Raw genomic sequence first — 13,708 nt, 5'->3', positions numbered from 1 at the left:
CAGACCTTCATTAGAAGGCCAGCAATGGCAAAAGAATAGCACAATAATGTCACATACCTGTCAACTTCTAAATTTTTTCCATATTTTATACTTTTTTTAATCATTTCCAATTGTGTAAGCCATAAAACTTTTGTACGGGAAAAACATTTCTCAAAAAGTATGGGTTTTTTTTGTAAAATCAATCTCATTTTACCCATCTCATCTCATTTTCTGAACTGCTTTATCCTCATTAGGGTCGCGGGGGGTGCTGGAGCCTATCCCAGCTGACTCCGGGCCATTTAGAGTGTCCAATCAGCCCACCATGTATGGTTTTGGAATGTGGGGGCAAACTCCACACAGGTAGACCGACCTGGATTTGAACCCAGGACCCAGCTGTGAGGCCAACGGAGTAACCACTCGTTCCACTGGGCCACCATTAGCAGACATTTGTTGTTCAAAATGAGATTTAAAGGCAGATTTGGCAGAACAGGACTGTAATCCAGGGCAATGGACCACAAATGTGTTCATGTCTGGGTTTGTTTTTGTCATTTTATGCTGCGTATCACACAATCAATCTGCTTTCGATATCCAACAGTACTGTTTTGATATCTCACCTGACCATGATACATGGAAAAACTACTCAGCCAAAAGCCTAGTGTGATGCTACGTCATAAAGAACCCACATTTGTAAGATGCTAACAGTACAGGCGTTGTGTCTATGGTCGGAAATTTAAAAGTACAACAAAAAGGTGTTGAGGTGTGACTGGGCCAACAGTGGAGAATTTTACTTGGCACGAGGGACACTGAACTGGTACAGGTCAATAGAGTGTGTGGAGGCACGTGGCCAGGGTTGTGTCATTGCTATTTGGATTTAAACTGACATGACTAATGGAATGTCTGGCTGAAAAAGTGCCAAAGAGTAAAAAGCTGCACTTGCATGGGGTTGAAATGAAATGCTTCCAGTCAGCTTACTGCTATGGGATGGAAAATTCGCCAAAGTCTCTCATGGATTTTTTTAGTGTTTGACAATAATAATAACTCCTACCATAACAACAGGTGAAGTCCTAATTGCGCACCAAGTATAAACAAGTGCAAGTTTCTTTAATAGTTTTAGTGTAGAGAGTATTAGAATAATTTTCTGGCCCATCATACCAATCGTGATGGCTATTCTAGGTATATTAGGACAAAAGTTGTAAAATTACAAAGTTAAAGTCCTTATATTAATTAGTTTTATGTTATGTGAATCAGAAGTTGTTCGGAGTGGGCAGAATCAGATTTTTGCTACTTAATGGTCTGAACCCAATGCAGATATTTTGCTGTTTTGAAGTTCCCACCCACACTTGACACCTCCACAATTGTGCATTTTTCAACTTAAGACTTGAAATTGAATATAGGCGGTGAAAATACGTAAAACCATCGACAAGGAGAAAACTGGAATAGAATTGAACTTGGAGATAAAACATACCTCAGTGCCCTGCTCAGTTTGTCGTAGTTCATTTGAGGTTTACACTTTCTGGCCCCCCAAAGCCGAGCCACCTCATCTGGATCCTTGATGACAAACTCGCCGTAGTCCCCCTGCCATGCAATAACGTCATGGTACTCTTCTTTTCTCAGCAATTCCAGGATGAAGTGCCATAGTTGGATCTGCCGCGATCCCGGACTTGACTCGGGCTTGTAGGCCCAGTCGGGAAAGGCGAAACCTGTGTTGAGAAAAAGGAAAGGAATCGTGAATAACAAAATTATGCAGTGGTATCTCGAACAACAAGTGGGGGGGATGCATTAGGGTCAAGGAGTCCAGACTTGTTTGAAGTTAGGCCTGATAAGAGTCAGCAGTTTGTAGCTGTTTCAGGTGAGTGGAGTCTACAAGAGGAAAGAGGATTAGGAGTGTCTAGCCAAGTATAGATCACACATAAGAGTGCAGCTTAGTCAAGCTCGCAGTGGAGTGGCCTCATTCATATTTCACATCCACCGTGGATGTCTGCTCACTAACCTTTCCCTCTACTTCCCCACACTGATAGCTGGCTCTCTAGAAACTTCTCTTTGGCTTTGATTATGGGGGAAATCCTAGACACGTATCCAATTTTACAGTATGGTTCTGAATAGCTCAACAGAATTAGATCTAATCCAACCTCTTAGATAACAGAAAATAGCCACAGATTAGTTCATTTAACCCGAATTATTCAAGATCTTTTTACTCAACAATGTCTCCAAAGAATACAAATGGTCAAATTCACACTTCAACACAACGACTACGCACTTAAACTCAGAGGCGTAGTAGTGTCTTTCCGATGTTTATATAAAAAAATGTAAACAAATAACTTTTCAAAATCCGATCCTCCGAAAATTAGGTGATCGAGCCTGATTTGTGATAACATGATTGTATCAGAGACGTCCCTAAACACCATCTGTTTACTTTCTGAACCTTTTTGACAGATAGAGCCATAAACAATTTCATATTTTCTAATGTTATTTCTTGAGAGCCATTCTCAGATTTGAATGGTAAAAATACATGAAAATGTGTGATTTTTTTGGTGATTTCACCACTTTTTAAGTACAAAAAGTCTTCTTTTGACAACAATGTTATGCTGTTGCTAATAAATCAGTATCATGGAAATCATACACGCAGAAGAGTAATAAAAAACAAATTATGATTGAAGAAGTGGTAGAAGTAGTGTCCCAGTTTCCATATTTTACCACACAGGTTAGTGGAGAGCCATATGCACCCTTGGAAAGAGCCACATGTGGCTCCCGAGCCATAGGTTCCCTGCCCCTGCAGTGATTGTCTTGGGAAGACCAACTTGGGTCTTGGTTTCGACCACATTCCTATATTTTAAACGAAGCCTCACTACTGTGACTTCCTCAAAGGAAACAACACTGAAACTACTGTGCTCAAAACTGTGTTAGTAGCCATTGCTGGGTACTTGGCCTCCTTCACTTCTTTCCTTTTAGTGCGCTCACTCTTTCCTAAAAGCAGAGGAAAAACCATCCAGTCATCTCTCATTTCGATACACCTGCTGTGTAGCATAAACAAAACACACACAGTGAGACTGTGGGCGTGGTTGTTGCCTAACCACATTCATGTTAGAGCGGCACAGGAAATGAAGTTGGGAACTACTGTAAGGCAAACAGGTCCAAAACATCAGATTATGGATGTGAATGGATTTAGTGGGTGACAGCCTGAGGCGAGATAGATCACTCGGATAATCTGCGCCATGCTAACCTGCCCAGAACCATTTGGTAGGTTGCGTAACCCAATCATGTCGGCGGCACATCTGCCAGACTGTTATGAATCTGCACACTCATTTTTTTCTTTTTCTGCTGCTCTTATGTAACGGTAACAGAAGAGTGCACTTTCTAAGCTTTCTTTTGCTTATGTTATTGACAACAGGCTGCACAGGGGGTGTGATTGTGAAGCGCAAACGTGACTCACTCGCTGTTACCACCTACTCAGGATTCTATGGCACGATTCGGACCATCCAAATAACACTCGAGCAATGTGTGAGATGCCTACACATTTTCCATCTCAAAAAATTCCAGACGGGATTTTAATAGCGTTGGAGAATGAGAGGCTTGTGGGAGGCCAATGATGCGGTCAATGGCCAAGCTTGTAGGTCGCAATGCGGTAACACACAAGTGGTGGAAAACAAATACAGTGGGTGCTTGGTGAACATTTAAGTGATTGAAAGTTAAGAACGGGACAAATGGAAGCACTTTGCTTAAGAAAATGTGATCTCTCTCCATTTCATTTACAGTGATTGAGTGTGATTTACCACCCTAAAGTGTTTTTGCAAGTAATATTTACTGCACTCGCATAGCTCATGGTACATTTAGCACTTTTGTAATTCTCTTCTATTGAAGGGATGAAAATATGTCCAAACTAAGGAGTCTAGTAGAGTTTACTGTTATTTTGGTAACTTCTAATTATTGTTTTTTTTTAAGTTCTTGTAGGATGCTGAGCTGAAACCGATTAGTGGTGAACCACTGGACCCCTGTAAAATATAAACCTCAAATTTAGAACACCTTTAAAGGGTTTATAACTGACTGGTCAGACCAAAATATAAAGATATGTTCTAAACATATGCATTTTGAACAGTGTGTACTTCATTGGAACCAATTTCAACTAGGATCATGGGACAGACTTTCCACGGGTGCTATAATTTGTGTTTTTTTTCCTCTAAAATACTAGACAGTATAATTGGAGAAATAGTTGAAAGTCATCAGAATCGTTTAGGGGGCGGGGGAAGAAAAAAAACATTCCTGAGCTGGAAATGGTTTTGCACATTCTATGTGATTTGAATATTCTGGTGTCATGCAACAGTTGTTTGAAAAGAATGAAATGTGACTAAAAATATAGACTACCACAGTAGCTACTAAGTGCCAACCTGCTGTCAATTGGGAAATAAAGAGTTTGACGGTAAAAGCCTTTGGTTTACATTCAAGCACAATACCGCCATCATTTTATTCCTGTTCACATCTACTAAGCCCAGCCTTGGGGGAAGATGTTTGGTTGCCATATCAACTCATCTTTAGCAGTCATTAAACCACCTTTCATTCATTTCTCTCTCTACAAAAAAAACAGGTAAGAAAACTGCAAGGCAGGCTCCCAAGTTGATATCAAATATAGATTCATTTAATGCTTTTTTTTTTCTTCTTACGCAACACCCCCATAGATTGAAACTTGGAAGAGAGGCTCACACTGAGGAAGAGAGGCATCCGCACTCCAGGAGAAGAGGGGGGCAAAGGATGGGAAAAGATGATGATCATGGGGGAGAGCGGGGGGGATAAAGCAATCTGACCTGGATGACAACAGACTAGCAGACGAGCTATGATCTCATCACTCCCTTAATCCCCCTCACTCTCTCCTTTTTCTTCCCCCCAACCTCCCCCCTCAGTTCTCTCCCACCCGGACCATTGTCTCGCTCTCTTCCCGCTCGTTTGGCCTCATGTCCCTCCCCCTTGTTGCCTGTCCCACTACTTTTCTTTTCTCTATACTCCGCCCGTGGTGCCACTCGCCCCATCTCGTCTTCCCTTTCACGAGACGTCACCCCCCCCCCCCCCCCCGCCAACTCCATCCAGCCCCCCTTTCGCATCACTTTCTACCACCTGCCCCTCACGATTGCTATTGCACTCTCTCTAATGTCCCATGGCAGAGATTAGACGCACCCCTTTCGTCAGGGCTCCACAAAAACCTCTACATTATTGATGCAGATTGTGGGTGTATACCGTAATGGCTATCTGGTATCGCCCTCTGGGAATGATGCGAGAGGAAAGGAGCCTGAAAGAGGGAGAGTAGAGGTCAAAAGAGAAAATGGTAGAGGTTAGGTCACCATTTCTCGCCTCATCTTCCTCTATACTCATAGGCGCAGTTTTGTTTGAAAACAATTAAAACTAATCTGACATCTTTTTTTGATGATCTAGTGAAGAGAAGGCCAAAAAAGGGACTCCAAACGCAATTTGTTTGCCACGGTCACCGACCGCTACTCCAAAGTCAAAAAGATCACTAAACACTCGATGTCTCACATTACATGCGGAAATTCGAATCTGCCTGCTTGTTTTTGTTGCTGTTTTTGTCTGATACAATCTATAATCCAAAACTGGCCCTCTCATAAAACCAATACACACTGTACAGGCAATGTTTCTAATTAACATTATTAACTGTTGAGAGTGTAAATATAGGAATAAAAAACACACTCTTCTTACAGCCAAGGTAAAGTTAAGCAAATGAAGACAACACTCAAACTAAACTTCAATAAGCAAGGGTAGAATTTTATGAAATCATTTTGTCATCACACTAGAAAATGTCTCTAAAATCCGAGATGATAAATGGAAATTCACCTAAGCAACCATTTAATGGAGATTTCGGCTTCTTCCAGGTCGGACATCCTTTAAAAACACAATAAGTAGATTTTGTCTAAATAATACAATACCTCAATTTAACAAAAGACTTTATCTGTGGGCAAAGCACAACGCACTAGAGTTGGCAAAACTGAAAATGCTGAAACTCCAAAAAGGCCACTCTAATGGGTCACTGGTTGACCAATCATTGTGTCTAAAACAAGTAACTACACAAAAAAAACAATGCTTCAAAAACCCATACTGAGTATTGGATTGGAACATCACTAATTATTGGTAGCTAGAATTCAACATCTTGGTTAAAGTGCCTAAATTACTGTAAAAATCGAATAATCAAATTAAGAAAAATTTAGAAACAAGGAGGTGCAATTTTATAGAAAAGTTGAGATCCTATAATAGTCAGTATCAGGTTTATGTATTTTGACCTAAAAATACCTACTAGTTGCATCTTGGTGTGCTTTGTGAGCACTTTGAATAGCCTTGTGACAGAATGGTGTTATATACATAAAACCTCTTAGCAAGTAGCTCAAAGAAAAAGGGGAAAAGGGCTGCCCGGAATACACAGATTCAGAAGTGAACTACCAAGTCTGTGTGGGCCAAAATGCTGTCGGGAATAAGGGGGGGGGAGGGGGGGGGGGGATAAAGCGACTGGTAGAAAGTCGGCGTGAGAAAGGACGTGAGATTCTCTGCGGCAAATCAACTGCCAGGCCTATGACAAAATAACAGCAAAGTTTCTGTTTAACTATCACGGATGAAGAAGCATGAGGTCACTGAGGGTTCAGGGAGTCGGTAAAAGCATTAAAAGGCCAGCCAGACAGTAGTAGTCTATTCTAATACGAGTCAACACATTCTGATGAGAAAAAAAAAAAGGGCCCGAAGCTTCCAGCTGGGTTGAGTCGAGGAAACGGGAGATGGAAGAGACGACGAGACGATCAAAAGGACGAAGTTGAGGGAAGCGTTCGCTGTGTTGAGATAATCAGAGCCCTTATGTATGAATCCCAAAGTGGCTGGACCATAGAATGCATTAAAAATACATCAAACTGGTAAAATAAGGAGAAAGACTATGGAGTGTTACCGAAATAGAGAAGGACAAAATGCAGCCATACAGATTAAGGAACGTATATTGGGGTATAATCGTTAGGTTTTCATTTGGAAAGATCGGCAGGAAAAACACATTTTTTCTTCTATTAAAAAAGTTATTCAAGTCAAATTAATTAACTCCGATAAACTTGACTTTAAATCATAGAATGATGTAATGTGTCAGGATTCCAACAGATTTGACCAAGTGACTTTTTATTTATCACCACTGAGAACAAATGGAAATGGCATTTTCAAGGAAAATTTCGCACACAGACGAAAAGTACTTCAAAATACTTTTTATTCTAGGCGGATCTTTGATATTCTGGGAAAATTGTTGTTTTGAAATGATATACAGTATATATACACTGTCTTTCGTTTTAAATAATTCAGAAAAAGGAGAGTGGTTAGGGTTAAACATATCATGCAGTAACAACAGAAGCTGAGAAGGCAGCTTTGCCATTCCTAGAGGTTGTCTATAGGCTTTTATAAGCCGCCATATAGCCACAGAAGAGAGTGTCTCAGAGAGAAGTGAGGTCTTTGTGGCCTTGGAAAGGCCGAGAATAGCCACATGCACACACACACATACACACAGTGGCGTTATTGTTCAAAGGAGGATGAGCAGGAGGGAGAACACAGCAAGGATGGACAGAAACGAGGGAAAGAAGAAGGAAAGATTTAAGAGGGCTTCGATGTAAGATGTGGTCGTTCGCTGGACAGTGACACTTCCAGCCAACCAGAATTAAAGGGCAGAGAAAAATGAGCCAAAAAAAGGATCGTGTCTTCCCGAACATAAAGCCCTTGTGTCCGAATGGGAATGACAGTTCAAAGAGCCATTAGTTGAGCTTGTTTAAAATTGTGCCAAGTTCACTTTGAAAGCAAAAAAAAAAACCTAAAGCGCAGTGCACACATGCCAACACCCATGCCAAATTTGGACATGCTTCCTCACTTTTGATCAAAAATCAACTAAAATACTCTCAGATCTCCCTACATGAGATCTAAAGGGATTATCCTGAGGCAATGGGAGAGTATTTCAATATATTTTGTGTGTTGTTCTGCTGAAAAGGTGGGGTACACATATACTGATAACTTGGCATTCACGGTTTATTATGTCATGTGGGGTGGAGGAAAATCCTAAAGATCACAAATCCTTCCATATACTGTGTCTTTATGCATGCTGTGTATACCAAATATGGGCCTAATCCAGGGGTGGGCAAACTTTTCGGCCCGGGGACCACATTAACTTTAAAAATTTGACAGACGGGTCGGGTCAGAACAAGATACGATACATATAAAAAAGTGCATCCGTTAATAGTACATATGAAACATAAACAGAAAAAAAGGACTAAAGTGTTAACATACTCATGACTCATCATTAAAGTAAAAAGTATAAAGTACAAAGTCAAGTAAAAAGGAATGTATTAAGAAATATTAAAATGTAATTTAAAAAAGATAGAGGGGCTGTAGAACATGCAATACAAATAAGAGTGGACAGAGCTACTGCAATCTTGGGGGGAAAAAAAAAAAACATTTGGACAACGTCAGCGGGCCGGATTAAAAAGCCTAACGGGCCTTATGTGGCCCGCGGGCCGTAGTTTTCCCATGACTGGCCTAATCAGTGACAAGCCCGGTAAAAATCCGTGAATATTTAAGCACCTGTTTTGAAGCATGCACTTACTGGCAGGAGACTCATGGTTGAGGACACACTGGTCTGGCACCTCCTGGGAAGACTAAACACAACGACGCAACTGGCAACATGTAGACAAGCACACAAGGCGCGCACACACACACCGGGCGTTTGGGTCTGATGGGAGCTCGACGAGATACACACACACACACACACACACACGTGCACACATGGGCCAGCTTTTTCACACGGGAACCGTGAGGCTAAAAAGAGCACAAGCAAAAAAAGAGACACAAAAACATGGCGAGCTAACACACGCCAAGGCCCGACGGCGTTGCACCTGAGGCGGCACTCAGGTGTGCAGGACTACTACTTTTTTTAGGTGCATAATCACACTCATAAACAAGCCTGTTGGGAGTGTGTGTTTGTGTGCCAATGGGTTCCCCCGAGTGTGTTAAAAAGGCCAGAACAATATTGTCTCACTAGCAGTAGAGCTTTCTCTTGGTCTCCAGAGTTGGAGTATTTGAGTGCCATTTTAGTTATTTAATATTAATTTGAAACAATGATTGACCTGATTTGATTATTAACGGATAATCAAACTGATTCCATTTACTGGGACCTGGATTTTGTTCCAATTGATCTAGTGAGGAGACTTTAACCAATGCCGTATCTTCTAAAATAAGTAGTATCTCTGACTTCAATCAATTGATTCCACTTGCAAAAGGTTTGAAGGAAAACCTGCACCCACTGCAGCCTTTGAAGGAACCAGTTTGACACCCATTTTACACAATTTTTTAAAGATGTGCTTTTTTAAAGTGATGGCCTAATAATTTCTTCAAAGTAACCTTTAGGGGAAAGCTGTTAAGGCATAACAGGAGCACGTTACAAGCCACAGGCGCCTGTATTCTCCCCCCTTCAGTCGCTGTACCGGGCTGGCGGGCGGCTGTTAATGCACTTCTCTAGCCAGCAGCTCGAGAGCAGCCAGTTGACACTTCACCTCTGGTTCAACAACACGCTGCCTACACTCGCCGCCGTTGCTGCGCTCACATTTGACTGAGAGCTCTGTGCGGAGGAGCATGTAAGGACGCCGAGCACCCCACACTAACATTTCAGGCTTTCATTAATTTGGCCTCATCACGTGTGGTTTTAAGAAAAGTAATCATTCGAGTAGCTGTTATTTTCATGCCAGACAAGCAAGTTACTGCAACAGGCCTGTCTTAAAATGAACTTGTCGAAGTATCTTTCGACTCAAAATGACACCTATGAACTAATTGTGGAGCTAAATCATTAGAAGATCTGGATTTTTTTTTTGTCCCCCGATGCCATTCAATCACTGTGACATTGCCATCAAAGGTGACTTTGGCATGCAGATGTAAATTAGATGAGGCATGAGTTAGGTGAGGAAGGCTAACCACATGTTCTGTCTAAAAAAAAGGGGTGTCACTTTCAGGAAGGCTATAGGCTTCCTGGAATGTCCCACTCTAGCGTGATGGGAAGTCAGACCCTTCTTTTCCATCACATTGACAGCTCAGTTTCCTGCCTGCTGCTGATTACTGTTGCATTCAGTCAAAAAAGGAACAGCATTGGCATATCTTTTGATGATTTTTGTACATCTTAAATTGTAAGTATGGTGAAGAAGCGCTAAACCTTCAAAGGTATTCAAGAAACACTAAAATGAGGATCCTTCTATTTTTTTTTACAGTTCCTATGTACAATCTCCATTCGAATTGCTTAATGGCAGCCTTGTTGCCAGCCTGTCGCTCGCTCAGTGCAGACTTGTTTGCTTTGAGCAGCGTCAAGGAGGGTGAAGTAACACACACACAAAGCGTTGTAGCAGAGAACTCTGTCGCCTGACGACTACCTGTTGCTGTCCCCGCTCACTTCTGCCTGCCTCAGCTCACATTGTGTAATCCGACTCTCTTCAAGAGTCCGCAAGGACTAATGATCTTTATCATTTATTTTGTTTTGTTGTTCAATGTCTTTCTTCAGCAAAGGAGAGGTTTATTTTTGGGGCCTGAGGTGTCTGGTTGCTAGGAGACCAGAGTGTGCTAGTCGAGTGCGAAGCAGGGGCGGGCAAACCAGGCATCGTCAAGACCAAATTTTAAATGCATTGGCGCTCTGAGTCAGTAATGACGCACGCATGAAGGGATTCTAATCGATTTGTTTGTAAGCGTCGCTAGCCGCCGACTTGATTTTCCTGTTGTCAATTTAATTAAGTCTGAACTCAATGTCACTCAAGTTTTTACGACTTCTGCGAGAGTGACGGCGTCTTTTCTCATTGAACCCGAGTGAGTAATTAAAAGACAGCAAATGTTCAAAGCTTGTTATTATTTCACAGTTAACAAGGAAAATAAAATGGTTCGTGAACCACACAAGGAAACGCATCAATGTTAGGTAATATAATGAAGCCTACATCGCCCATGCAATTGGTCAAGGCCATAAGTGCAATTTCAATCATTTTATTGACCAAACGGCATAAAAGTGCACCAGCTCAGGCCTTATCTACAATTGAAGCAGCACTAGACACCATACTTTAAAAAATCTATGAAATGATCTGATATAATAAACCCTAAAATGGATACTGAAAAATGAAATCCTTAGGTCATTATCATTTCAAAAGAAATATTCAGCTTTGATTTTGAAGAAAAAAATACATGTGATTTGTATTTAAGTTCCATAATTCACATGGAGAGTTGGTCACATATGACAAGCATATGGTAAGTAGCAACGGACAACTACTAGAGGCTAACGCAACGGTCTGCAGCTTCACTGAGTGTAACAGCAGAAACAGATGGATTCAAACACGACATAGCATAGCATAAGACGATTTAGAATTGACAAATTATATCTAAAATATGTTCATAGAAAACACCTGTCAACCAGTCTCTTATTTATTGAGCGAAAGTTCAGCAATGGCCAGCAAACTAATACAATGAACAATATTTATAATGTGAAACAGAAGAATCAGAAATGTGCTGATGCTTTGATTTTGGTTCCTGAGGCGGAACTCTTCTTAATGCCTTAATTTATAACTTGAAACACTTGTTTGATAAGGAAAAACAAGGTCATGTATTGTTAGATTCTTACATAAACAAAGATATGAACTCATTCACTATCAATCACTTTGTTCACAGGTGTATATGCTGTGGCAGTCAAAGTGGATTAGACACCTACTGCTATAAATGGCAGACAGCGTTGAATAAGTCTTCTTACGTCACTGAATTTATCTTGAGTATACGCTACAAAAACCCAATTATTCCATCTCTGTCAGATGTGAATTTTACATGCTTTTGATTTTTGTTTGCTTCTTGTTATGAGCTGTTGTGTGCAGAATAGTTGGCTGGCCCACGGGAACAGTGTTTTTCTCCCTGTTGCGGTGTTCCCGGCGACGGCTCTCGCACTCGAAAGGTATTCAAGGGTGAAAAAAGCAGTTGCCCAGAGTGTTTTCTTTAAAAAAAACAATTAAAAATACACCCAAAACAAGTTTCTACACAACAAGTGGAAGGGATACTTGTTGATCTAATTGGGATGCTCATAAAATCATGAAATGATTGTGTCTCCTTCAAATATGTGCATGTCATCAAATTGTGTCTTGAATTTCAGAAGAAGATTCAATCAAAAACAATTGGCCCAAATCCAGTAATCCCTCGATTAACGCATCTTCAGTTATCGCGAACTCTTTACTTTGCGATTTTTTCCGCGATACATTTTTTATTTATTTATTTGATTTCATAAAGACTTTATTAAAAAGTGACTAAAAATGTGAAAATTGCCAATGAAACTCTTAAGTGGAAGCCACTTTTGCTTCTAAGGACTCACCACTGAAGGGAAAAAACAAGTTATAATAGGGGTGACCCTACTTCGCAATTTTCCGATTATGTCTGACCTACATTAACCGCGATACTCGAGGGATTACTGTATAGTATAAAACATCCCAATAAAAGACTGGAAAGCGAGCACTGACGTGGACGAAAAGTTCAAAATCAAATACGTTTTTCACACGGGCAGGCGAACAATACGTAATAAATGGCCAGTGACGGCTAGGATTTGTGCTCCCTGACGTTTCCTGTGCGTCAGCAGCGTGTGTCAACAGTACCAAAAATACATACAGGCTATTTCACCAAGTCACATCAACCTGTTCCTTCCTCTGTTTCTGGTGCCTCTGTCCATCAGTCTTGTTTGTGCTGCCTTGCCCTGTGCACTTTCCTGCTATTCTTTTATTGTAGCTAATTTTAGAGGATGGTGAAAGCCTCTGGCCACATCTGTCGGAAAAGGTGTGTGTGTATGTGTGTGTTGTATGTGTATGCATGTGCCGTGGGCAGGCGTTGAAAGAAGAGAAGTGGGAAGAGGTCACACACGATTAGGGGGTTTAACGCGCCAGTATGTTAGCTTGTGTAAAGAGACAGGATGTGCCCATAGATATTTGGAACGAGTTTCATCTAGGTTAATAAGACGACAGACAGCAACAAGTATTTCAGTGAAAAAGGAATGTTTTACCCAAAGGTTGGTAAATACCGTATTTTCACGACTATAAAGCGCACCGCATTATAAGGCGCACTCTCAATGAATGACCCATTTTTTTTAAAAAAATCCATATATAAGGTGCACTGGATTATTAGGCGCCCTGTCTATTTTGGAGAAAATGTAAGACTTTTAAGTGAGCCTTATAGTCGTGAAAATATGGCAAGTGAATAGGCAAGTAGTAAATATGCAAACAGAATGAAAAATTGTAAAGTGCTCCTTAAAAAATCTGTAAATAAGGTTTAAGGTTAAGGTTCAATTGCTTCGATAAGACTGATTGATCATTTTAATTGCAAAAATTGGGCTGGGAAATAAGTTTCCTTTGAAACTTGGACATTTTTTAAGGTCTGTGAGTGATCAAGACATATGAATGGTGCCTTATGTTGGTTGATATTGTCACAGCACACACAATTTGATGATAAGTGTATAATTTCAGCTAGAAAGTTGCCAGTTTGTGGTGTCTTATGATACTTGAGAAATGGTGGTAAGTTAAGGCGTATAGAAATACAGGCTTGCAAGTGCACACTGCGCAACAGCGGGTGGCGGGTACGCCACAAAGGGCAGAGCACAGGGTGTTTATGCGCCTGTGCTGATCTCGTTGTAAACACGTGGTGTCACCGCCTGTCACCACTTTCCCTTCTTGTGCCAGCA

At 41.0% G+C, this 13,708-nt stretch overlaps 1 protein-coding gene across 1 annotated transcript in view; it reads right to left on the bottom strand.

Annotated features, from left to right (window-relative positions):
* The window catches only part of erfl3 (Ets2 repressor factor like 3), a 47,763-nt gene that overhangs the window by 19,188 nt on the left and 14,867 nt on the right, over positions 1-13,708 (bottom strand). Inside the window, exon 2 of the mRNA XM_077720974.1 lies at positions 1,445-1,679. Coding sequence (XP_077577100.1) covers positions 1,445-1,679 — 235 coding nt within the window. The remainder of the gene's footprint in view (positions 1-1,444; positions 1,680-13,708) is intronic.

Source organism: Stigmatopora nigra, chromosome 7, assembly GCF_051989575.1.
Source record: "Stigmatopora nigra isolate UIUO_SnigA chromosome 7, RoL_Snig_1.1, whole genome shotgun sequence".
In the NCBI taxonomy this organism is placed as follows: domain Eukaryota; kingdom Metazoa; phylum Chordata; class Actinopteri; order Syngnathiformes; family Syngnathidae; genus Stigmatopora; species Stigmatopora nigra.
Note: the sequence above shows the minus strand (reverse complement) of the source record. Positions and strands in the feature narration are given on the sequence as shown.